The sequence below is a fragment of the Brachypodium distachyon genome, chromosome 2, assembly GCF_000005505.3.
Source record: "Brachypodium distachyon strain Bd21 chromosome 2, Brachypodium_distachyon_v3.0, whole genome shotgun sequence".
In the NCBI taxonomy this organism is placed as follows: Eukaryota; Viridiplantae; Streptophyta; class Magnoliopsida; order Poales; family Poaceae; genus Brachypodium; species Brachypodium distachyon.
The window spans coordinates 42,173,625-42,198,627 of NC_016132.3; the positions used below are offsets into that span (position 1 = coordinate 42,173,625).

Genomic DNA, 25,003 nt, shown 5'->3' on the forward strand with positions numbered 1-25,003 from the left:
CCTGCGGGCCACCGCGCTGCTTCCCTCGCCCCTCCGCGCTGCCGCGTGCCTCCCCTCTGCTGCACGCCTCCGCGTTCCGCCGCGCGGGCCTCCGCCGCCGCTCCCCGCGTGCCTCCGCGCTCCGCCCGAAGCGGCCGAGTCGAGGAAGACGACGGCCGATCCAGCGCCCGAAGGCACGGCGAGGCGCGCCGAGAGGTCCTGAGGGTGCGCGCCGGCACGAGGAGATGATTGGCAGCAGCGGCAAAGTCGATCCGTCGCGGGAGGCGTCCAGCGACGGCGAGGTCGCGGCGGTCGGAGGCGAGCGCGATGCCGGGAGCTCCGGGGCGTGCGGGATTTCGAAGGTGACTCCTTCGGTGCCTGGAGTGCTATCCCAGCGAGGCGCCGCCGTGGCTCGCCGCTCGTCGGAGCCCATCTCCGGCGGCTTGCTGCCAGGGCACGGCCGGCCAGAGGATGGATCCCGGCGGTGGGCTCGCGGGGGAGAAGGCAGTAGGAAGCATAAGGAGGCAGGGTTATTTGCAAAAGGCCGTCTGCCTTGGCAACTGACGAGTGCATCGGAAGAGCCACGTAGTCGCACACGCCAAAACCACTATAGAACCTGAAATGAATCACTTATAAAAAAATTTAAACTGAAATGTGCAGTTTCGAATTAGAACCTCACATGCATTTTACTCTTTCTCCTTCCTTCGTACCAATCCTTCAAATTATCTTCTCAGATCCAAGAGGACCGATAGAGGTGAGCGCCGGGGCGGGCCAGGCAAGAATTGGACGAGGTCGTGAAAGCCTTGGCCCAAGACAGCAGTAGATGGGCCCTTGGGCCAGTCGTCCAGAAGCTCGAAGCCTCCAACTCCACAGAAGGAGAAAAAGCACCCGGCTGTTTCGCCCTTCTCCTCGTCGTCTCTCGAAGCCAAAAACCCTAGAGGGCACACTACCCTTGCCGCTACGGCTCCGCGACTCATCCCGGAAGCCTACGGAACGCCGCAATGGTTTGGTTCCAGTGCGAGGACTGCGGCGAGAACCTGAAGAAGCCCAAGCTCGCCGGCCACTTCCGCTCATGCTCCGCCTACAAGGTAGGTGACGTGCTGTCTCCCAACTCCGACCTCTCCCTCGCACGCCGCGTTGATTTGGTCTCCTTCTTGGGATCGTGACTCGCCAATGGTTGGTTTGGTTTTGTGCAGCTTTCGTGCATCGACTGCGGCGCCGTCTTCAGTCAGGACACCGTGCAGGCGCACACCCAATGCATATCCGAGGCTGTAAGCTCCCCTGCTTCTCTCCGTGGTGTGAAATTTACACGTTCTGTTATGCGATTCGAATGAAGAGGGGCATGTTTGGCCGTAACGTTCGTGGTAACTTGTGAACTTTGCAGTGGTTGGATTGGATTGGATTGGGATTGTCGGTGTGTGGTGGGGGAGGTATTAGGTGACCTTTTATTACATTTTGATTAGGTTTCTAAGTGTGTATTGCAGTATTGATGGATCATCCCATGTTAATATTTCAGATTTCAATTCACTAAATGCTTGGTTTAGCATAGATCAGTATTCTTGTGGTTTGTTCAAAAGCACAAGCAGTTCATTTGTGGGATCCACCTTAGAGGCTGAGGTCACCCGCTGCACAAAATTGTGCTAAGCTTCAGCAGTCCACAAACCATTTCATAAAATAGTGCCAAGCATGGAGGCACCTCATTGTTCCAACAGCTTGTTACCAAAATGGCAAGTTGATTATTTTTTTGTAAAGACAATACCCAATTCATGAATTACTAACATGCTCTCCGATAGGTTCTTGCTAAAACCAAAAAGAGTGATGTTTGTGTTAGTGTTAGAGGATGGAGCCTATAAGATGAAGTTTTTTTTTTTGTAACAACGGTTTCTCCACTAGACCATAAGATTGTTCCTAGTGGGAGGCAGGCCTGTAGTAACAGCTAAGGTGTATTGTTGGAGATGCTCTTGTAGCAGTAGGAAATAATGATGTGTGTCCATGGCATGCACACCAGATTGTGACATAGCAGTGCGTTCAAACATATCTGACTGTACATATGCTCACGCACAACAAATACGTGGTGTCAGGCAGTGGATTGGACCTTGGAATTTCAAATACACCCTCCCATTTTTGGTCAACCTGGATGACTGATGGACATGTGCCATGTGGCAACAGAGAGAGCTGATGCCTCTCTTGCGTCTGTGGTGCCTTGGTTGCTACACTGCACCTGTCCCATCAGTTATCCAGGCTGGCAGTCTCAGACCAAAAAAGGAGGAGACATCTGGGGGTTTAATCCATTTTTGCATTTCATGATGCCAGATAGTTGTTTCTCGTGAGCATTTTATGTAGTCAAAACATGCTGAACACGTTGTCAGTTTCACAATGTTTTGCTCCAATCTAGAGCGTGTTCCACACTCGCGGAATTATCATTATCTACTGCTAAAGGATAACTTACAGTGCTTGAAGGCTGGACCACTTAAGTGGCCTCCATGAGGTGCTTCTAAGCTATTGAAAATATAGCCTATATTAAATCATTATAATGGAGTTGAGGGAGTTCTGCATCATGTAAAGTTGTTGATATGTTGGACCAATCTACTTGTTTGCTGTTGATGTTGGAGTCATTTCTCTGTTACATTATCCTTTCAGGAGAAGTACGGTCCTAAGGGGCAGAATAAGCCATCCAACAATTCACAGGGCAAACCGGACAAGCCAAAGCCAAATGCTGATGTTGATACCAGTGTTGGGCTATCAATACGCCCCCCTTGGTTCTGCAGGTATGTGAATGTGATCCCTTAGCATATGTACAATGACATTTGTAGATTGCTCTGTAGTAGAAACCCTTCTCTGTGATAGTAGCTCTGAACTGTCTGTACTGTGACCGTTTAGAAACAGTTTGATTAGAACATAGGTAATCTAGTACCTCTATACAGATACATTCTGAAAAAATGGGCAATGGAGAAAGTTTGTGAGCTCTCCAAGCTGCAAATCTTATGCTTTATTTTGTGTTGATTAATTGTAATAGCAAGCTCCTTTCATGATAGCCCTATTTTTGAGGATTTTTTTGGAAATAAAACTTCAGATTTACAGAACAATCATGTCATTGTTGTTTAGATTGATAATCCCTCATTTTGTTATGAAGTCAGGCCATTTCAGCTGAAGCAGTCTCAGTTTTCACTAATATGTAGTATCTTATCATGGGTTTATATGGCAGCCTATGCAATACAACTACCACTAGCAAGCAAACTCTCTTGGGGCATGCTGATGGCAAGAAACATAGGGCAAAAGCAAAAGCCTACCATGCTTCTCAGAAGCAAGAAAATGAAGCTGAACAAACTCCAAATGATAAGGAAGCTGGTGGAGCACCAACGGTGGAATCTACACAAACACAAGTAAATGGTGGCAAGGGTGCTGACAGCGAAAGAGATGTGGACAAAGATGCTGTGAAAAGAAAGAGAATTGATGACACGGCCTCGGATGAGCAAGATAATGCAAAACGACAAAACTTACCAACCTTGACCGGAGAGGTGATCCAATCTGAAAAGGGAGAGCCAGAAGTCAAGACAAAGAGTAAGAGTAATGCAGATGAACTAGTCAATGCTAAAAAGGAGAAAATCAAGTGGAAGAAAATTATTACTAAGATACTAAAGACGGTATGTTCTCTCTATATATGATGTGTTGCTTTTGTCTAATTTTTGATTGCCCTTGAAACTACCTGGTGTTCATAGTTAAGGTATATTTTCTTTTCTAGAATCCGGATGGAGTTATGAAATTAAAGAAGCTGCAAAAGCAAGTTATTAAGCAACTTTTGGAATGTGGTCTGACGGAAGATAAGGATCAGCTACTTCATGTGTTGCTGGATAAGGTAATCATCTTGAAAGAAGGAAAAAACAATTGTAGTGTAATACCTGTTCTTTCCCTTTTTCCAATTTTCGACACTTGCTCAGTGATGAAAAACGGTAAACTGACTGACCTGTTGTCGATGCAGATAGCTTCAAGCTCCAGGTTTTCTGTTGATGGCAAGAATGTTAGAATGGTGTGTGTGAATGAGGAATCATAGTCTGATTGTCTGAGTATTATATTGTGAGTTATCATTTTTGATTGCCTGTATCATCTGAGAGATACAGAGAGAACTGTTGAAGATAACAGAATTTTGTATTTTGATTTATTTAGCAGTGATGCTAATTTGGTACCTCCCTGTTCCCTCATTTCCTGATTGTCAACTATGTGCAATCATGCAATGCAAACTGCCATGTTGGGTACCATACTACCATCAAAGCAGCAAGAATATTTGGAAACTGCGAAGACATCTCCCAAATAATATTAATGTGGTCCATCTGAGATTTTTAGTTATCCAGATAATGAGTAGATTGTATTTGGTGCATAGGTGACCACTAAACGAAATCTGGCGTGACAGATACCTGATGCAAAAGAATTTGCTGAGAAATATATAAGTACGGTAACAAACATATTTCCTATGTACATCAAATGCAAGTATATAACGCAGTAACCTGTTTTCATTGTAACCTGTTTTCATTGTCCATGGAATATTCGCCTCATGGAGTGCGATGCAAACATTTTTCTTTCAAGTGACAGGAGTGCTTTTTTGTTTAATACTTATTCCGTTTCATAATTCTTGTCGAAATATTACATGTATCTAGACGCATTTTAGAAATAGATACATCTATTTTTAAAATTCGAGACAACAATTATGGAACAGAGAGAGAGTACTTTTTTTAGATGATCAGGACAAAAGTCCCGGTCCCAACTTTCATTGAAACCTGGCACAACGAATTCTTTACACAGTGCAGTTTTAAACAGCAATCCTGACAACACAGAATATAAAGTTTCTACACCTAGCACCATGGTTCAGCGAGCCACACAGGGCAACACGAGGGACTGAAGTGCAGGGGCAGCCTTCTTTTTCTTTTTCAGCGGTGACGGCTGGGGAGATGAGCTGCCAAACTCCAGAGGTGTCATCGGGCTCAGGATCGACGACAGACACGATCCAACAAAAGCAGCTATCCTGGGTGGAGACGACGGGGGGATTCAGAGATCTTGAGGCGAGCATGTTCGTGCAAGATGTTTTAATACTATCTCTGTTTCAAATTATAAGATGTTTTGGTAGTCTAAAAGGAGACATCTTATAATTTAGAACAGATCTAGTAGAAACAATCACACTAATGATTTGCGATGTACTGGAGCATCTGCCGAAAGATAATGCAGCTGTACAATTTTAGTTACTCATCCTTTCGAGCCTTCCTGACCACGCCGCGGTGTAAACATGGTTAGCGTTGTAGCTTCAGTAAACCTGAGGGTTTTCCCTAAAAAAAAGTAAACCTGAGGGTTATCTGTCCAATTACCCTTTTTTCCTGGTATAAACCACCGTTCGTGCAAGAAGACAAGAGAAAACCACCGTGGTTCCTTCTTTAGCACGCTGGGTTTTCTGTTTTCTCCCGCCCCGCGCATCCCCAATTTCTTCCGCGACGTCCTTTCTTCCGAAAACCCCAATCAAACCCTCCCCCAAATTTCCCTATCGTTTCCTGATCTCCCAGGCGATGGGCAGCCCGACGATCGCCGCCATCGGTGGAGACGAGCCGCCGCCCAAACATGACGGTCGCCGCGACGGCGCCGAGGAGGTGGCGGATGGGAGTGCGGAGGCTCCTGCCGCCGCCGCCCGGACGGAGCATTTCACTGGGAGGAAATCTGGAGGGAGCGAGACGGGCGGTAGGGTTGCGCCGGATGAAGAGGACTTGGACGAGATTCTCGCCGAGATCGACCAAGCCTCTGCGTGCGCCACCCTCGTGGCCACGGCGGCTCCAGCGGGCACCACATCCACACCCTTTTTTCCCGCTTCCGAGCCCGCGGCTACGGATGCAGCTCGCGCCGTGGAGGATGGTGACGCCGACGAAATGGATGGCGAGGTGGCCACCGAGTCAGCGGCTGCTAAGAGGAGGAAGCGGAAGAAGGAGAAGGAGAGGAAGGCGGCCGCGAAGGCCGACGTGAAGAAGCCCCCAAAGCACGTGCAAGAGATGCTGGAGGCGCTTGCTAGGAGGAAAGAGGCGGAGGAGCGACGGCAACACGAGGAGGAGCAGAGGAAGAGGAAGGCGGATGAGGAGCGACTGCGGCGACAGGAGGTGGAGAGGATGGCGGAGGAGGCGAAGAAACAGAAGACGGGGAGGGTTAAAGAGAAACAGTCGAGGAAGATGCTGAATGGGAAGGCCATGACCAGGAAGCAGAAGGAGGAGGCTAAGAGGCTTGAGGCCACGAGGCGACAACTCCTTGGGCAGAGAGGGATTCCTATTGGCGGTGGTGGTGCCCCTGACAGAAACAAAAGACCCATATATGATTCCAAGAAAAAGAGACTAAAGCCTGGCAAGACCTCAGATGATTGTGGTGATCATGAGCAGGAGCTTAATGAGGTTATCAAGGAAGAACAATCTAACATTATGAAGGCTGAAGAGACACTCAAGCTTGATCAAGAGATTGAAGGGGGTAAATTGATAAATGTAAATCAAGATGATGAGGAAGATGACATTCAATGGGATGACAAGTTCTTCAGTGAGGATGATGATTACGATGTGAATTTGACTGATACTATTGACTTTGAGGGAGAAGCCAAGGCAGAGAAGAAAGTGGCGATAGAGCCTGTTATACAAAAGGTTGTTTGTCTGGATGCAGGCTTGAAGAGTAGTGAAACGGAAGATGGGGACAATGCTGACAAAAATGGCGAGGACATTAGAGGTTCTACTCTGAAGAGTGATCCTGCTAAAGTGGACACAGATAAGAAGGATATGGTCCTCTGCTCTCCAATCTGCTGCATTCTTGGTCATGTTGAGACTGGAAAGACCAAACTGTTGGATTGTATTCGGGGCACTGACGTACAGGGAGGAGAAGCTGGGGGTATCACCCAACAGATCGGTGCTACCTACTTTCCTGTGGAAAAAATTAGAGAGGCAACCAAGGAGTTAAAAGCTGATGCTGCTCTTCATGTTCCAGGATTACTTGTTATCGATACTCCTGGGCATGAGTCATTCTCTAACTTGCGTTCCAGAGGCTCAAGTTTGTGTGATATTGCGATCTTGGTAGTTGACATTATGCATGGGATACAATCACAAACGATCGAGTCCTTGAAACTTTTGAAGAAACACAGGATAGACTTAATTGTCGCATTAAATAAGGTTAAGCATTGTATTCACATGCACGAAATTGCTCTTATGGCTCTGAACTTGCTTAATGTTTATGATTTTTATCCTTTTCTTTTGCTGCTCTCTGAAGGTCGATCGACTCTTTAGTTGGAAAAATTGTCCAAACGCTCCAATTAAGAAGGCTCTTAAACAGCAAACTGAAGATGTGAAGAGGGAGTTTGATGCAAGGCTAACTGATGTCTGTAGCTTAACATCCTACATGGTATTTATGTGAATTTTCTAATGAGACAAATTGATCTTCCTATAACTTCATCATGCAGATTGTAACACAGTTCAAGATACAAGGCATCAACACTGTTTTGTACTACCAAAGCAAAAAGGTGGACGATACATTTAAGAACATTGTACCTACCTGTGCAATAAGGTATAACCTCTTCCTGATATCTTTCACTATTCAGTAGTGTTTACCCTGGATTATTTTTCCTGACAATGCCTTCTCCAGTGGTGAAGGCATTCCAGATCTCCTGCTATTATCAGTACAGTGGGCACAAAAGAAGATGAAAGAACGCCTAACATTTTGTGAGAAAGTTGAGGTATGCAACTAGAGCTATTATTCATTGTCAGATTCGAGCCAACACCTCCTTTGTTGCGCATTTCTACCCCTTTTGCTCCTATATATTTATTTAACTATGTAGTTCCATTTATCATTGTAGTTAAATGGCTACATCTGTTTATGTTCTCGTTTTCAGTGTACTGTTCTGGATGTTAAGCTCACTGAAGGTCATGGTACTACAATTGATGTTGTTTTGGCCAATGGTGTTCTCCATGAAGGAGATAAAATAGTTATATCTGGCATGCAGGCATGAGTTATTTGGCCCCTGTCTTATTTTTCTTTGTGAACTGTCTTTCAGTTGCCTCACCACGTGCTTTTATCCATTATAGGGGCCTATCGAGACTCATATCAGAGCTTTGTTGACACCTCATCCAATGAGAGAGCTTCGAATTAAGGTTTGTATGTAGTGACTTTGATGCTTCGTTAACTCCTGCTTGATTTTGATGCACCAGAATCACTTTTTGTCGTCCCAAGGATTTAAAAAACCCAGTAATGAATCACAGTTGTAGTCGGTGAGTTTCAGAGGCGAGGGTCGTCGCGAGGACGTTGTGATGGCGCCTGTGCCGGCGTCCGCCGTTTGCTCCGACCCACCACAGCGTCCTTGCTGCGTCCCTCAGGCAGATTTTCCTCAAGTACCGAGGGCTGCTGCGGGGACGCCGTGATGTCTTCGCCACCCGCGTTTGCCGGTGGTGGCGAGGAAGTCACGACGTCCCTGCTGCACCCCTCGGAATGGGTTGCTCCGAAAGCAAGGGCTTTTCCAAAAGCGAGGGTTGTTGTGGAGGCACAGTGGTAGCATCGTCGTCGGCGCTATTCGCCGGCGGCGATCCTGCCACGGTGTCCCTACCGCATCCCTCCAGCAGGCTCTCTCAAGGGAGACGTGCCAGGCGCACACCTCCGGCAAGCGTGTCGAGCACGAGACCGAACGAAAAACTAAGTGCTTGAACCTGAACGGTAAACTCTTTAGGAACTGAACGTAACTGAACGCTGCCTCGCTAAGTGTGGCCCCGGAACCTGCGTGTAGCCGGGGTGTTAGAAGGACGCTTGCAGGGAGAGTGCGCTCCCCGTGCGGCTTCCGGGTCCGTCCCGGGAGGGCATGGCTTGGAGTAGTTACCCCGCAAGTGGAGTGGCTCGCCGCTGTTGCTTGACCCCAGGTCGGCACTGCGGGTCCGTCCCGGATCCCTGGTCTGGTCAAGGGTGAGGTGCGCGAGTCCCCAGCAACACAAAGCACAGCACACAAGGGCGAAGGGATCCACTCCGCGAGGCAGCCCCGGGAACGAGGGACGAGCATTAAGCAGAACTAAAGAGTTTGATTAACTAAGTAGCGAACGATTACACGAACTAATGAAATTGTAATTGTTCAAACGGCGCCAAGCGCCATGCTTGCAGGAACGAAAACAAAGCAAGGAAACAGCAAGAGGCTGCGGCGACTAGGGGCCGGCGTCTTCCGCCGGGGGCTCCGGGGACGGCTCGGGGTCCGGCTTCCGCTGCATCCGCTCGACCACCTCATCGACAAACCCACTCACCGCCTGAGTGTGGGTGGGCTCATCCTCGCTGTCCGACCAGGCGTCCAGAAGCGTCTCGAAGGGAAACTCCGGGTCCCAGAGGTGTACCCTCAGAAGAATCGTCCCGGCAACCTCCCGGACACAGTTGGCAACCTCGTTGGCGCCAAACTTGGCGATCTAGACGTCGAGCGCCCCGAACTTCCCCACCAGGTCGGAGAAGAACGGGATCAGCGTTGAGACGTCCGTGCCGTCCACCTCCGCGGCCTGCAGCTCGAACCTGGGCAGCAGATCGCGCAGCGCCTGGGCGATGTGAAGCAGCTTCTCGGTCTCCAGCTGCCGTTGACCAATCAACGTGCCGTGGTGGAGCCGGGCGTTGAGCGTGGCCTTCTTGGCCTTCCGGAGGCGGCTCGCCAGCGACGCGAGCTCCGCGGCTTGGGCCGCGTTGTCCTCGCCGGCCTTGGCGAGCTTCTCCCGGACAGTGGCCAGCTCGGTCTCGAGCCGGGCCGCTCTGTCCTTGGCGGCGTTGAGCTGGATCTCATGCCGGGCCGCCTCGTCCACCGCGCTTTCCGTGGCCTTGACCTGCACCTCTAGCTTGACGCGCAAGCCCTGGATCTCACCGAGATAGTTGGTGATCAGATCGCTCTTCTCGTCGATCCGAGCCTGGGCTGTAGCGAGCACCTCGACGTGCTCCTTCTTGGCTTCCGCTTGAGCCGCCACAAGCGAGTCCAGAGCCCCCTGGAGCTCGGCGCGCTGAGCCTTCAGTCGCCGATAGAGCTCTTCTTCCGGGACGACCGGTGTGTCGACATTCTCCAAAGCTTCCCGAGCAAGGCGCGCCTCCTCCCTGGCGAGGCGTGTCTCCTCCCGTAGCCGGGAGAGTTCCTGCTGCTCCTTCTCCACGGCTTGCCGCAGCTCGCCAAGCTGGCTCTTGGCGATCGCGTGGTGCTCCCTCACCTTGTTGAAGGAGGTGACGAAGGCCAGTTGCTGGTCCTTGACGGCGTCAAGGAGCCGGTGCCCTCGATCGAAGACGCTCGGTTCCCAGGTGATGGGATTCCAAGCCACCCTGGCAAGGGTGCCGAGGTCGGTGTCGAAGGAAGCGGCCGACGTCGACGAAGCCCCCGCCGCTACTGTATAGCTGGGCGGGGGGTCGTCCGCTTGCGGCGGAGCGTCCTGTCGCTCCTCCTTGGCAACCTGCCCCTGACCCGCGCCCGGGGACTGCGGGGCTGGTGAGGTTGCCGCGCCCCCGGCACGGGCCGCCCCCTGTTGGGCAGCAAAAGAACCCACGCCGGCGGCGCCTACGGCCGCGCGCACGTCGCCGGACACCGTCCCGGGGCGGCGGTAGTCGCCGCTGCTGCTGCGGCCGGCGCAGCAGGGCTTGGCGTGGGGGCTGCTTCTGGCCCCTCCGCCGTCCCTATAACCTCGACGTTGGAGTCAAGGTCAACCACAATAGCACCCGCTTCCGGTGCGGGTGCGCTTGGGCCTGCAGCAGGGAGAAATGTGAGAAGTGGGAAGCTAAAGAAGTTGCTTGGAGGCGGACAAGGGGGCTCAGGATCGTTACCTTGCAGGGCCGTTGGGCTTGCGGGGGGAGCCTTCCCCTCCTCCTCCGTCCTGGCAGGGGTCTCCAGGAGGCTTGCTGCGGGCGGAGGGTCGCCTACGGGAAGAGAAGGTACGGTTACATGAGTAGCTGACAAATGAAAATGCAGGAAAGGAGGCAGGAAGGAGCTGTACCTCTTGCCGGTGCCGCCTCCGTTGGGGCTGGGTCGCCGACAGGTGCGATGGCGGCGCCGTTGGACCCTGTCCCGGCCGGGTCGGCAGCGCGCGCCATCTTGCTCGGCGCGGCAGGTGGGGAGTCGACCCTTCCCCTCTTGTCGGCGCTTGCCGACGAATCGGCCTTCAGGGGGTTGCGCCGCAGCGCGAAGCCCCGGAAGACCCCTTTAGCGGGCGGAGCCGTGGGTGCCCGTGGGGTTGCCGCGGCCCAGGGCACCGCGGGAACCGATGACGGGGCCGCTGCGACGTCGGGGGCCATCGCCGGTGTGGCTGCCGCCGCGGCCCTGGCAGCTGCTGCGGACGTAGCCGTCGCCGGGTCGATGGTGGTCGCTGCAGGGGTGGTCTCCGTCGTGACCGCGGCAACCACTGCAGGGGTGGTCGTCGCTGAGATGCCGGCGGACGCCCTGCGTCCCCAAGACGGCCGCCGACGCGGAGCTGGTAGCCGTCGTAGCCACCGTGGAGGTAGCCGCGGTCGCTGCGTGCGCCCCTGATCTTCGCACGATCAGGGGCGCGTCGTCGCTGTCCTCCACACGTGGAGGGAATCCCGGTCCACGCCTTCGCGGTGGAGGCGTGTCCTATCTCCGGGCCCCGTGTACATCCACGCGGGACGGGAGCACAGTGGGAGCGGCGTGACTGGCCGGCTGATGAAGGTTCGCGCCACGTCGACGTCGGTGAGCCCCGCCAGCCGCAAGGCCTTGATCTTCTCCACGATGGGGAGGAGATCGGCGTCGCGGTGGTACCGGTCCCGCCAGCCACTGTTGGGTTGCGGCAGCTCAGTGGGCGAGAGGATGAACTCCTCGGGGTCTTGCACCCGGACCCAGCACCAGTCGTCCCGCCATTCCTTCTCGATCTTCTTTTCCGACCGGATGATGAACTCGGACTTCATCCGGTCGCGGGCGCGGAACACCACCCTCGACGACATCACGTTCGCGTTATCGATCCGGGGGTAGAAGTAATGCCGGAACAGTGCCACCGACGGCATTACCCCGATGAATGCTTCGTAGAGGAACTGGAAGGTGGAGAGGAGGTAGAGAGACGTGGGGTGGAGCTGCGCCACCCGCAACTGGTATGACTCCATGAGCGCATGGAGGAACAGGGAGAAGGGCGGCACCAACCCGGTGAGGATGAAGCGCCCGAACACCCGGAAGTCGTTTTCCTGGTGGTCGGCGCCTACGGGGAAGATCAGGGTCTCCCCGTGCTCGTTGAACCATGAGGCGACGGCGTGCCGAATCTTGGCCAGTGCCTCGCCGTTGTAACCGGGCCGGTAGAAGGCGAGCGTGGCCCTCATCGCCCGCTTCTTCTGGTCTTTGTCGGCGGCGGCCTTGGCGGCCGCCTCGCTCTTGCTAGCCGCCGGTTTCTTCGGGGCCTTCCCTTCCTTCCCCTTCCTTGTGGTGGGGGGCGCCATGAGGAGCGAGGGCGGAGGCTAGCAAAGCTTTTGGGCGCAAGATGCGAAAAAGTTGGAAGACGAAGGCTGGGGGGTTAAGTGTTTTCCCCTCAACGCAGCAGTAAAACTTTTATAACACCCCGCCGTTTGGTAACGGCCGGTTCCACACCCTACGGGTGCGCTGGGATAATTGCTAATCAAAAGGATAATGGGAAGAATGGCCTTAACTTCCTTGTTTAAGGGGGAGGTTACAGCGGAAATCTCGCACCCACTACTCCGTCGGTAACGGCAGGGTATGTGGGACGGCGAAGAAACGCGGGCCCGAGGCGAGTCGAGACCCACGCGTCGGTTGGGGCGTAGCCCGGCAACCGACCCGGGAAAAGTTCGTCCAGGAACAGGTGTTGCCGGCCCACGCCTGGGGCTACTGTCGCACCAGTGGCACCCGGGGTACCACCGCTCACGACGCGTGGGTCGCATCGCTGAGTTCCCGAGAAGATCTCACCCCGGGCAGCAACGTGCAGGCTGCCCGGCAAGCTACCAGCCCGGCAGGGCTAGCGGGGCTTCGGGGAATAATCCCGCCTGGGCACCTCCCGGGAAGGCACTTTCCGGGAGGAGGTGTTCTCGGGCGCAGGTTCCCGTCGTGAGGGTGGGGCCGAGCGAGCAGAGCAGCGGGGCCACGTGGGCGCATGCCAGGCGCCCAGTGTGCAGTTTCGCCAGGGCAAGGAATGAAGCGCACGGCGCATTTAATGAGCCGATAGGAGGGGCGTTACCCGTCCTGTCAGGCGAACAGTGGTTGTCTAGTCCTATTTTTTAGGCCCTAAACCCCTAGCCGCTAGGTTGGCGCTCATGCATGCATGCCAGCGCACCTAGGAGGAGTTGCCCAAGCTCCTTGCTCGCCACTTGTAAACCATGCGCCGTGGCACCTGTGGTATCTCCTTGGCTATAAAAGGAGGATGCCCGCCAACGGTCAAAGGATTGGATTTTTCTTAGTTGGTCCGTTGGTTCGATTGCTGAGCCAACTCATAGTACAACACTGGCAGTAGCCCAAAATAGCAAAGAACACTTAGCCAAAAACAGACCACCCGGGGGCTCCCCCGGGCAACCTGTAAAACAGCTGATTTTACAGTAATACAAGCTCAGACAAGCAGGACGTAGGGTTTTACACCGCAAGGTGGCCCGAACCTAGATAAAAAGTGTGTGCATGCGTTCTTGTTGCATTCTTACGCCTCGCATTAGCCCCGCCGGCGATCGCCGGAGCGATCCCCGTAGTCCACTGCCGAACCTAAAAGGGGGTGCCCGCGCATCCCCGGTGTCAGAGCCCCGTGCGACGACAGCTTCGTTACTGGCGACCCACGCGTCCCGTATCAGTGGGACCTCGTGGGCCACTGGTACGACAGTCGATGATATCAACATTATCGGCAACTCACACGATATTGATGAAGGACGCAATCACCTAAAATGAAATTTGAGATGAAGGATTTGGGTAAAACCAAATTTTGCTTGGGTCTTCAACTTGAGCACCTTTCCTCAGGTATTTTGGTTCACCAGGCCGCTTACATCTAGAAAATATTAGAGAAATTTAATATGGACAAATCATACCCATCTAAAACTCCCATGGTCGTTCGATCTCTAGACGTAGAGAAAGATCCATTTAGACCAAGGGAAGATGGAGAAGAGAGGTCGTTGGGACCCGAGGTTCCATATCTCAGCGCCATTGGAGCGCTCATGTATCTTGCGAACTGCACCAGGCCTGATATCGCATTTGCAGTGAATCTACTTGCTAGACATAGCGCTGCTCCCACCAAACATCATTGTACGGGAGTCAAGAATATCTTTTGATATCTCCAAGGAACCAAAGATCTTGGTTTATTCTTCCAATTTCAGAGAAATCTGGACTCTAATATGATTGGATATGCTGATGCGGATACTTGTCAGACCCTCACAACGCCAGATCACAAACAAGCTTCGTGTTCCTTCATGGTGGAACCGCTATCTCATGAAAGTCTTCCAAACAGACCCTAGTGGCTACATCCACTAATCGTTCTGAAATCATATCCCCATATGAGACATCATGCGAATGCGCATGGCTACGCAAAATGATAAACCACATACAACAGTCATGTGGTATTGGTCCCATTGGATCAGCAACCATTATCTATGAAGAAAATGCAGCTTGTCTTGCACAAATGCAAACAGGTTATATTAAGAGCAACATCACTAAGCATATTGCCCCCAAATTGTTTTATCCTCATGAACTTCAGCAGAGTGGGGAAATAAACATTTTGCAAGTCAAATCATGCGATAATCTCGCTGATCTATTCACGAAATCTCTACCAAGTTCAACATTTGAGAAATATGTTTTTGGAATTGGTATGAGACGACTTCGAGACTTGCATGGGTCAGGGGGAGTACCTTCCTGAAATATAACTTATTCAAACATCATATTACACTCTTTTTCCCTTTATGAGTTTACTCTCTTGGTTCTCATCAAAGGTTTTTAATGAGGCAATATCAACACAAGTACAAATGTCGTACCTCCCATTTTTTCCCACCGAAGTTTTTAAAGGATGTATACACGACATTTTATTGTTCTCTAAACCGAACTATGAGTTTTTCCTTCAAAGGTTTTTCTCGTATGGGTTATCATGGAGACAATAACCATTATACTATGTTGCAGCATTTTCTCCTTATTTTCCCACTGGGTTTGAAGAAGTTTTAGCAACATATCATACACCATTCTCATAATATTTTCCCACAGGGTTTTTGGAGGAGAACTCTATTCAAGACGATGAACAACGAGCAAGGACAAGACATGATTAGGCGGAGTGTTAAGATTTTATTAATTAAGTTAATCATCCCTTGTAATTAGCACCGAACGGTTGCCTGTGAGCAAACCGTCGGGCTTGCACGCCTTGCAAGTGCGCGTCTCTTCCTGGACGGAGCGGCCGATGATCGCATCCTCCGAAGAAGACACTACCTTTTGTAAGCCTATATATTGGGCATACCATCATCAAATAAAGAGACAGTTTCATTCTCATTACAATCTAACAAAGGTGAAGTAGGTGGCCAGCAGATGCCACGGCTAAAACAGAAATAACTGAAGTCTGGAGGACATTTCACTATGTCTGGCGACGTTTCATTGAAATTTGCGATAATTTACAAAATTAAAAATAAAATAAAATTAAAACCCTAGTCGTCTAGGCGATCGATCCAGGAACTGACGCTGCTGTCGTCGTCGTCGAAGTTAAAGTCATCATCGACGTCGCCGAGGACAATGACGTCGGACTCCGGCTTCACCTTCGTCGCCGCCTCCTTCATCTTCGCCGCCTCCACGTCGAGCCACGCCTGGACTTCGGCCTCCGAGGCGATGTAGCCGAGGCGGCGGCGCTGCTCCGCCTCCTCCTGGCTAGCACGCTGGCGTCGCGAAGTCCCGGGAACTCCTCATGGTCTTCCTCGCGCCGGTACTCAAGCGCGAGGTGCTTGTACTCGGCCGGAGGCGCCCATTCCACCTCTGGCTTCGGCCGGACTAACCGGAGGTGGCCGCACGGTAGCGATGCAACCCGCTGCGCCCGGGAGGAGGAGTCCGGCTCATCCTTGATGAGTTGGAGCGGCGGGGTGCGTGCCGCCGAGGAGGAGGATGATGAAGAGCCACCGCCCAGGTAGCGGTGGTGGCCGGCCGACACTGGAGGAGGCGCCCCGGCGTCGAGGCGCGGCTAGGCACCGACCCTCGATGTTGTACCGAGTGCGGAAGGTCGTGGACTCACCGCGAAGAACGGCGTCCAGGCGGTGGAGGTGTGGCGGTCTCACTCCGGCACCGTGGGGCAGGCGGCAGTGCGGCGTAGCCGGCCCGCGCCAAGGCCTCGGCCTCGTCGATGCGCAGCCACCGACGGTTCGCCCATGGGTTTCCGTTGGCCATGGTTTTGGAAGGAGGCAAGGAGAAGAAAAGCAAGGAGGAGGATTGCGAGGAGAAGAATGGCGAGCTCACCGGGCCAGCGCTGCCTTTTATGGACGCGTAAGCTAACCCGCTGAGGGTGTGAACGCGGCGAGAAACAGCGTTGCGAATGTCCGGGGACGCGTCGCGTGGAAGCCGACATGATAGGACGGCAGTTTGACCAAGCGACCGCCATAACTCACTTGGGAAGGCGAGACGAAGCCGGTGAGGGCGATAAATGGCGTCTGTTAGGGCTGGCCGCAGCAATAAAACTCTTTGCTGGCGCCCCCGCTCGCCTCCCCGTGGATTGGTTCGGCATGGGTGCGCTGGCTAATTGATTGCGCCGTGCCGGCGCAATTTTGAAAATGGGGGCCTGGGTTGGTCTGATTTTGGATACAGGCGCCCCCAAATTAGGTTTGGGGAGCCATTGGGGCCGCGGCTGGAAATGTTCTAACAAGCACATTTTAAACTAGTGTCTTCAGAAGCTCATTCTCGTTCATCCTAGACTGGGTACTTATGACATAGTTACTGTATTTCTGTACATGCTTGTATTTGTTGTTTCTTTCTCTTTTGGTTGTTCTTTTTGCCTCGCCATGTAGTCCTCTTGTATTTCTCTTGGCCTTTAATCAATAGAAAAACAGCGCTGCTGTCTTTTCATAAAAAATAAAGTTCTTGGGCTTGCACACGTCAGCCCAGCGAAGCAAACAGTCAGGTCACCTTCCAAAGCCAGCCTCGGCGGCATATGTCAATCTTGTTTTGAATCCAAATTGGAAAATCAGGCACGGTAAGATGGAACACATGTTGCTGTAAAAAAAGATGGAACACAGGTACTGAAGAGATTAGTGATCGGTCGTCAGATTGCTAAACACAGCATGCGTGTGCACGCATTAGACACGCACTAAATGCGAGAGAGGTGAGAACGTGAATTAAGGAGTAGGAGGAGGAAGAAGAGATGAGGGGAGGAGGTTAGTACCTTGTACTTGTTGCAAGAGGACCATCTCAGAAGGGAGGGAATGAGGGCGAGTCTAGATCCCGTGGCGGCGATCCCACCACCGGGAGGGCGTTTCTGGTGTCTCTCCGACGAGGACGACCAGGACGACGCTCCCGCGGAGGTTCTCCCCGCGGCGGCTCACCCCGAGGCGATCCCTCCCACTCGTTTCCTCTCCTTCACGCGATGGGAGTCGCTTCATGCTAACCCTAAGCCTTCCGCCTTCGGATCTGCATCACGGAGATCGAAGCTTGGTCGTCCCCTGGTGGTGGAGGGGGCGTGTCCTCTGCCATGGCCAGAGTGGATCAATCTAGGCTCTGCGGCACAGGATCATCGTTCTCCAGGGAGGACGACCTTTGGCGAAGCTTTGTCGGTCGCGAAGGTCATTACGGATCGGCGGAGAGTTCGGGCTGCGGATCAAACTGGGGGGCGAATCTCCGTCAACTATTGGAGAAAGGGAATTCATGGCGGGACAGTTTTGCTCAAACAATGGCGGGTCCCAAGTGTCGGAGGTTGCTTCGTTGATGCGTGACACGTGTGCTCCCTCGACACCGTCCCTTTTACCGTGCATTCCAATCCCCTCCACGGGGCCAACCCTAGATTCCATCCTTTCCCACCTGTGGAATTGGGGCGGCGGGGAGGCGACTGAGAGGGTGTGGGGAGACGGTGAGGCGATGTCGGGGAACGGCTTCTCGGGCGGCGGTGGCAGTCGTCCCTGGCAAGGAGGTCGGGGGCGAGGCTACGGAGGCGGCCACTTCAACAACTCCGGCAACTCCGGGAACAACCCCAACATTGGAGGATACACCAACTCCGGCCGTGGTGTGTCGGAACAACTTCCCTGCGCTCAATCCGACGGGGGGGGGGGAATGGGAACGGGGCGCCTGCCAGCGGGGCAACCAGCGTGCCCGCGACCTCGGCAGCTTCGTCTTAAGCCCAGGGTGGATCCTCCAGCAACACCACAGGGGCGCCGCGACAGGGGAAATCCCCCACGGCGGGGAAGGTAATTTTCTGTCAGAAGTGCAACAGTTCAGCGCATACTGCACAAAACTGCAAGGAGAAGATGTTATGTGAGATTTGTCTGAAGAATACTCATGTTACTGAGAAATGTGTGTGGCCTGCTCAACCTAAGCCTACCATTCAATTAGTGGGTTTTGCTGCAAAACAGTTGGGCTGCTTCTTCGCTCAGAATACTAGGAGGATTGGCCCCAAGTCTAACTCTACTGTGATGGCTATTGTTCACATTAAGAGGGGGGTGGCGTCTGTGGCTGATTTGGAGATTGGCCTGGGCAAGTCCTTACAGCTGGATTGGGAATGGAAAGTCAAGGAGCTTGATAAGAGCAGATTCCTGGTTCGGTTTCCTTCTGCTGATCTGCTGGATAAACTTCAGAGCTTCGATGATTTTACTTTGAAGGGGACAGGTCTGTTTGTGGCAATCTCTAAATGGTCTTCTGCTTCTTTGGCCAAGGCCAAATTGCATTCTGTGTGGGTGAAGATTACTGGCATACCAGATGAATTGATGCACTACAAGGGATTGTGTGAGGCTGGTTCTCCTCTTGGTGTTGTACAGGAAGTGGATATGGCAGCTCTCAGCAAGTTTCATCTGGCCAGAGTGCGTGTTGGGGTAAGAGACCCTGCTGGGATTCCTCCTTCTACTGAAGTGACTACTGAACCTTTCATTTAGGATGCATACTATGAATTGGAAAGCATTGCTGAAGTGGGTGGTCTCCTAGATGAGGATGGAGTGGTCATTGGTACTGTCAGGAAAGATTCTGCTAGTAGTGATGACAACAGAGACCCAAAAAAACCGAGATCTTGTGAGGAGGCTGGTGGCAGTTCAAGCAACAATCCAGTGGTTGTGGATTCTGCTGAAGGGGGTGCTACTCAGGTGTTCTCTAGAGTGGAAGTGGATAAAATTATTCAAGAAGAGATTGACAAAAGGATGGCTGCACAATTGCTGGTTCTGGAGGAGAGAGCTATGGCTGCTGCCATGGCTAAAATTTAGGAAATGGGTGCAATCAGTGTTTCTGCTGCTACCTTGCTGTCTGAAGGGTGTGCTTGGGTGGTCAGAGTGGTGATGACCAACTTGGTGAAGATGATGCTCTCAATTCTCTATTATCTGATGATGACCAAGATTTAGGGGAAATGGATGGGTGTGATGAAGTCCATCTGTCTTATGTTTCACCCACTAGGAAACATAAAAAATCCAAACCTCCTGATCTCACTAGTGTCAAACCTAGAGTCAAGGTTAGGAGGAGAAGGAAGCAATGAGGGGCCTTGTGTGGAATTGCAGGGGAATTGGTTCCTCTGATAAAAGAAGACATTTAAGTGACCTCATCTGTGATAAAAAAAAATTGAGTTTATTGGCATTCAGGAAACTCAATTGGTGGAATTCAGAGATGAGTGGTTGGATCAGATTGGGGCTAGGCAAGTTTTTAGTTGGCAGTACATGCCCTCTGAAGGTAGATCTGGTGGTATGTTGGTTGGGGTTAGAGATGCTGATTTAGAACTTATTAAGGTAGAAGCGGGGATGTACTGCCTCCAGGCAGAACTTAAACAGAAGGTGGATGGGGCTGTCTGGAATTTTGTGTGTGTGTATGGAGATGCACAAAGTTCAGGTAAAGAAGCTTTCTTGAGGAAACTAGCTCAGGTGTGTTCTAACAGCAAACACCCTACATGTTTTGCTGGGGATTTTAATCTTATCAGAAGAGCTGATGAGAAAACACCTGAGACTCCATGCACCAAATGAAATTTTTTGTTCAATGCAATAATTGAAACATATATCCTTGTTGATCTGCCCCTTGTAAACAGAAACTTTACTTAGAGCAATGATCATGAGATGCCTACTTTTGCTAAATTGGATAGAGTTTTAGTGTTTACCAGTTGGCTTGATCTTTTCCCTCTAGTGCAATTGACTGCACTACCTAGAGAAAAATCTGACCATGCACCATTGGTCATTGACACTGGGGGGATTGTCCTAGATCACCTAATTTCAAATTTGAACTTTGGTGGTTGTTGAGGGAGGAGCTTGATGGGATTGTTGCTGAGATTTGGGCTATGCCTGCTGGCAACAGAAGCTCAATTGAAGAATGGAATTGGAGACTGGCTAACTTAAGGAAAAGTTTAAGAGGTTGGAGTAGAAACATAGATGGACTTGCCAAACGTATTAAGGCTCAATTGGTTGATAATTTGGACATACTCGACAAACAAGCTGAGACTGTTGGTTTATCTGTAGAAGCTAGAAATCTACAGATAGAACTGAAACAACACTATAACCTGCTTGCTAAGGAAGATGCAATCAAATGGTTTCAGAGGGCTAAAAGCAATGATCTAAAACTAGGGGACAGCAACACCAAGTATTTCATGAATAAGGCTAGTGGAAGGAGGAGGAAGAACAAGATTTTTCTACTTTTTAAAGATGATGATCTGATAACTGGGGACACACCCTTATTAGATCATGCAACTGAATATTATAAAAGCCTCTTTGGTCCTTCTGACGGGACTAGGATTAGGGCTGAGTTTGAGTTTCCTTATTCTCTGTCTGACACAGAAAATAAATCCTTGATTAGAGATTTCTCTTTTGAAGAGATCAAAGCCATTGTTTTCTCTTTGGGGCACAACAAAGTTCCAGGCCCTGATGGGTTCCCTAGAGAATTTTATCAGTTTTTTGGGGATGTCATCAAATGTTCTTTGAAAAGACCCTTTGATGACTTTTCTAAAGGGGTCTTGGATTTTGGTCGACTAAACTTTGGAACCATTACTCTCCTCCCTAAAGGGGAGGATGCTGACAGGATTCAACGTTTTCGTCCAATCTGCCTAATGAATGTTAGTTTGAAAATTCTCACTAAGGGGGCTTATTTCAGGCTGACTGAAGTGGCTGAAAAAATTGTTGATAAAACACAAACTGCTTTGATGAAAAACAGATTTATCATGGAGGGTATTCTTATCATGCATGAAGTTTTGCATGAAGTGCATAAGAAGAAGCTGTCTAGTGTGCTTTTCAAAGTTGACTTTGAAAAAACATACGACAATATCAATTGGGCCTTTCTTTATAACGTTATGTTAAAGAAAGGCTTTGATAATAAGTGGAATGATTGGATTTTTAGTATTATTACCAGTGGTAAAGTAAATATAAAACTTAATGACTGTCTTGGTCCTTATTTTAATACCCATAGGGGGGTCAGACAAGGTGACCCCCTTTCTCCTCTCCTTTTCAATCTAGCAGTTGATGCTTTAAGTGTGATGATTAGGAGTGCTCAGGAGAAAGGTCTGATTAAGGGGATTACACCTCATCTGTGGGAAGGTGGTATTGCTATCTTACAATATGCAGATGACACAGTTTTCCTACTTGAGGAAGGGGATGAAAATGCAAGAAACTTAAAATTCATTCTCTGCCTTTTTGAACAACTCTCAGGATTAAAAATCAATTTCCTGGAGAGCGAAGTGTTCTATCTTGGGGGGTGCAATGATAATGCTGAAATGTATAGTGAGATTTTCACTTGTCAGCTGGGTGTATTGCCCATTAAGTATTTAGGTATCCCTATTGATAAGACTAGATTGGCAAACAAACATTGGAAATTCTTGGAAGATAAGATGGAAAAAAGACTAGGGGGGTGGCAGGGTAAACTTCTCTCCATTGGAGGAAGGGCTACTCTGCTCAATTCCTGCTTGTCATCAATTCCATTTTACATGCTTTCCTTTTATAGAATTCCTAGAGGGGTTTGCAAGAGGTTGGATTACTTTAGATCTTGACTTCTTTGGCAGGAAGATCAGGGTTCTAGGAAGTGTCACTTGGTGAATTGGTCGGCGGTGTGTATCCTCAAAGATCTTGGGGGTTTTGGGGTTTTGGATTTGGAGTTGATGAATACTAGTCTATTGTGCAAGTGGCTCTGGAAACTTGAAAACTCTGAGGGGGAGTGGCAAGATATTCTGAGGAAAAAATATCTTCAAAAGCAAACTCTCTCTCAGGCCACTCAAGCTAAGGGCACTTCACAATTTTGGTCTGGGCTGATGGCTGTAAAAAATATTTTTTACAGTCATTGTACCAGGGTTGTTGGATCTGGCAAGAGTACTAGGTTTTGGAAGGATGCCTAGGTTAATTTGGTTCCTTTGGCTGAGAGTTTCCCAAGATTATATAAGCTGACGTCTAGCCAACATGTTATTGTGCATGCTGTGGTTTCTACTGGTGGAAAATGTCTCGGTTTTAGAAGATGTCTTTGGGGCGATTTGGCTGTTCAATGGCAGGAGTTGTTGGATATCATTAAGAACTGTGTTCTTATTGAGGCTAATGATTCTGTCACTTGGATGGGAGGAGGGAAGGGTTTCTCTGTCAAATCCTTTATAATTCCCTCCAAACTAAGAAGCCTGAGAAAATCTACAAAGTTTTATGAAAAATGAAACTTCCTTCTAAGATCAAGATTTTCTTGTGGTTGGTTCTTTGGATGAGAATTCTCACAAAGGATAATCTGCTGAAGAGGGGGTGGTCAGGTGATCACCATTGCATGTTCTGCGTTGGTGATGAATCCATTGATCACTTGTTTTTTGGCTGCCCTTTATCAAGATTTGTGTGGGGTGTGTTTCAGGTGGCTTTTGATCTCAACACTGCTCCCTCTTCGCTGGCAGAAGTGGGGGGGCTGGTTCAAACAGTTCCAGGGGTTGTGATGTGGTTGTGGCCAGAATCTTCATGGCTTCAATCCTTTGGACTTTGTGAAAAACCAGGAACGAAGCATGTTTTGACTCTGTTCTACCTTATGATCCTGTTGGACTAATATATCACATCTGTTATTGGATTGATTTCTGGTGTGAATTGCAGAAACCAAACGTGGGAAGGACGTTGCAGCAAGGAGCTAGGCTCCTGCGACGAGTGGCAGGAGAGATCTTCAATCGTTCGGGTTGGACATCGTTAGGACGAAGGATTGAAGCACCTACATAACTGTTGTCGTTCCGTGATGCTGGGAAGCTAAATTTACCTGCTCTGGAATGAAGATGACTTTTCTTAGTGTTCAAATTGTTTCCTGACTGTGCCATTTCTGTTGCTTTCTGTCGGTAGACTTCCGATATTTCTGCGACGTTTGTATTTCCTTTTCCTTTTTCTGGCTCTTGCCAGGACTATTTGTAGAACTAATCTATGGCTTTATTAATGAAGCTGGGGGAGTTCCCCTTTTATCAAAAAAAAAAGGAGGAGGAAGAAGAAGAAAATGGACGTACGGGCCGGCGCGGTTCCGCACGCGGCAGCGCTCAACGAACGCGGACTGGCCCGACGACGCCATTTACGCTACTAACGTTGCTAGCTAAACACAGTAGTATGTGTATACAATACACGGTCAATTACCGGTCCAGTAGCCTTACAGTATGTATGTAGTCTTGTGCATACAATACTGTGGACCAATCATTTGCACTGAAAGGCAAGGCTCCTGGAAAGTGCGCACCAACCTCTTTCAGGCTGAAGCAGGTCCCCCTGTTTTTCTGGAACAGAAAAGGGGAAGAAGAAACCCTGGCAGGAGAGTTTGGACGGTGGGAGGTAGGGACCCTGGTCTTAATCCACTCTTTCGATTGACCTCGTCAAGGTGCAGCCTACCAGATACTACTACCTGTATGCTGTATCATGTAGTACAAGTAGCTAGGAACAACAATGATCAGACGAACCGGCTACAACCAAAAACTTAACCGCACAATGAACGGCCCGTACCCATATGTACGTGCCGGATCAACCGGCAAGCAGCTAGACTTTGACATGAATTCGCAGCAATTTTGAAGCTAACCCGAGGCCGGGTCGCCGGGAGTGAGGGGGAGTGAGCATACACATCAAGGCAGAGGTCCTACCTAATCCGACAGCCTTTAGAGGTACCGTGGAACAAGCATGTCAAAGCTGTTGGTGCAGCACCATCTCATCTCATCTCACCCCTGGTGGACCAATGATCCCTGATGACAACAACCGGGATTAAGACCAGGGTGCCCTACCTCGCACCGCCCAAATTCACCTATCCACCTTTCTTATCATCACCACCGGTCCCACAACACCCCAAAAATAAAAATAAACAAACAGGGAGAATTAAGATAAGAAGAGACGTGGTACAGACAGATGCCCGGCCGATCGATACAAACTTGAACTGTTCGAGAAAATATCAAGTCAGAAGGACAATTTTGGTCTGATGATTGTGAGATGGAAAGAGAACATGTCTGCTGCATCTCTGCAGAAGCAACACCGGCACCCTTGCCCTTTTCTTTCACAGCGTGGACTCTCTTCTATCGCTCACACTCTCTTTCTCCCTTATGGTTGCTTGATGATTGATTCTCTCGTGGATTAGGCTATACTCCTAGCATGTGCATGTGAGCTGGGAATCGCACTCGTACGCTTTCTCCTCCCCTTTTTCAAGGACGCCCGTGCCATTCCTCTATGTTGTTTTCTCCAATTTGTAAGTACACCGTACACAAGTACGTGTACGCCGCCCGGCCTGTGTTGGGTGCCCATACCTACTTAATTTGGAGAAGGAAGGTACTTTGCTTTCGTTCTTCTCCTCTTTCTTTCTCGATCTCTCTTCTATGACCATGCATAGCTAGCGTCCAAATCACCGCTTTTTTTTTCTGCATCACGCCTGCTTCGGCTCGGCTGTTTCTTTGTCTGAACTTTAGCTGCCTTGGTACCCGCAGGAAACCCAGGGATTTTAGCATGGAACAGTACGACTGTTCCATCACACCTTTTTTGC

At 50.4% G+C, this 25,003-nt stretch overlaps 2 protein-coding genes and 1 long non-coding RNA gene across 6 annotated transcripts; 2 read left to right on the forward strand and 1 right to left on the reverse strand.

Moving 5' to 3' along the window:
* The first annotated feature begins 817 nt into the window (after positions 1–817).
* On the forward strand, positions 818–4,235 carry LOC100824078 (UBP1-associated proteins 1C). Of its 2 annotated transcripts, XM_024459614.1 has the most exons (7): positions 1,045–1,067; positions 1,176–1,272; positions 1,364–1,409; positions 2,620–2,747; positions 3,185–3,623; positions 3,722–3,835; positions 3,959–4,235. In XM_024459614.1, exons 1-7 carry the CDS (start codon positions 1,052–1,054, stop codon positions 4,028–4,030), a joined length of 912 nt encoding a protein of 303 aa, XP_024315382.1. In that variant the 5' UTR covers positions 1,045–1,051; the 3' UTR covers positions 4,031–4,235. The 2 variants fall into 2 exon arrangements, with proteins under 2 accessions (XP_003569264.1, XP_024315382.1); XM_003569216.4 differs by lacking the exon at positions 1,364–1,409 and having other exon boundaries at positions 818–1,067; positions 1,176–1,250.
* A 406-nt stretch (positions 4,236–4,641) lies between these two features.
* LOC112270934 lies at positions 4,642–5,469 on the reverse strand. Its single transcript, XR_002963595.1, has 2 exons — positions 5,334–5,469; positions 4,642–5,232 (listed from the first exon to the last, which is right to left on the reverse strand). It is a non-coding gene; the product is annotated as an uncharacterized LOC112270934 (long non-coding RNA).
* LOC100840613 (eukaryotic translation initiation factor 5B) lies at positions 5,403–23,443 on the forward strand. Of its 3 annotated transcripts, none has more exons than XM_014898975.2 (7): positions 5,403–7,151; positions 7,249–7,356; positions 7,439–7,542; positions 7,621–7,711; positions 7,868–7,978; positions 8,061–8,126; positions 23,110–23,443. In XM_014898975.2, the coding sequence occupies exons 1-7, from the start codon at positions 5,529–5,531 to the stop codon at positions 23,227–23,229; spliced, it is 2,223 nt and encodes a 740-aa protein (XP_014754461.1). In that variant the 5' UTR covers positions 5,403–5,528; the 3' UTR covers positions 23,230–23,443. The 3 variants fall into 3 exon arrangements, with proteins under 3 accessions (XP_014754461.1, XP_010231952.2, XP_024315381.1); XM_010233650.3 differs by lacking the exon at positions 23,110–23,443 and adding an exon at positions 15,140–15,418; XM_024459613.1 differs by lacking the exon at positions 23,110–23,443 and adding an exon at positions 9,104–9,632.
* Positions 23,444–25,003: the final 1,560 nt, after the last annotated feature.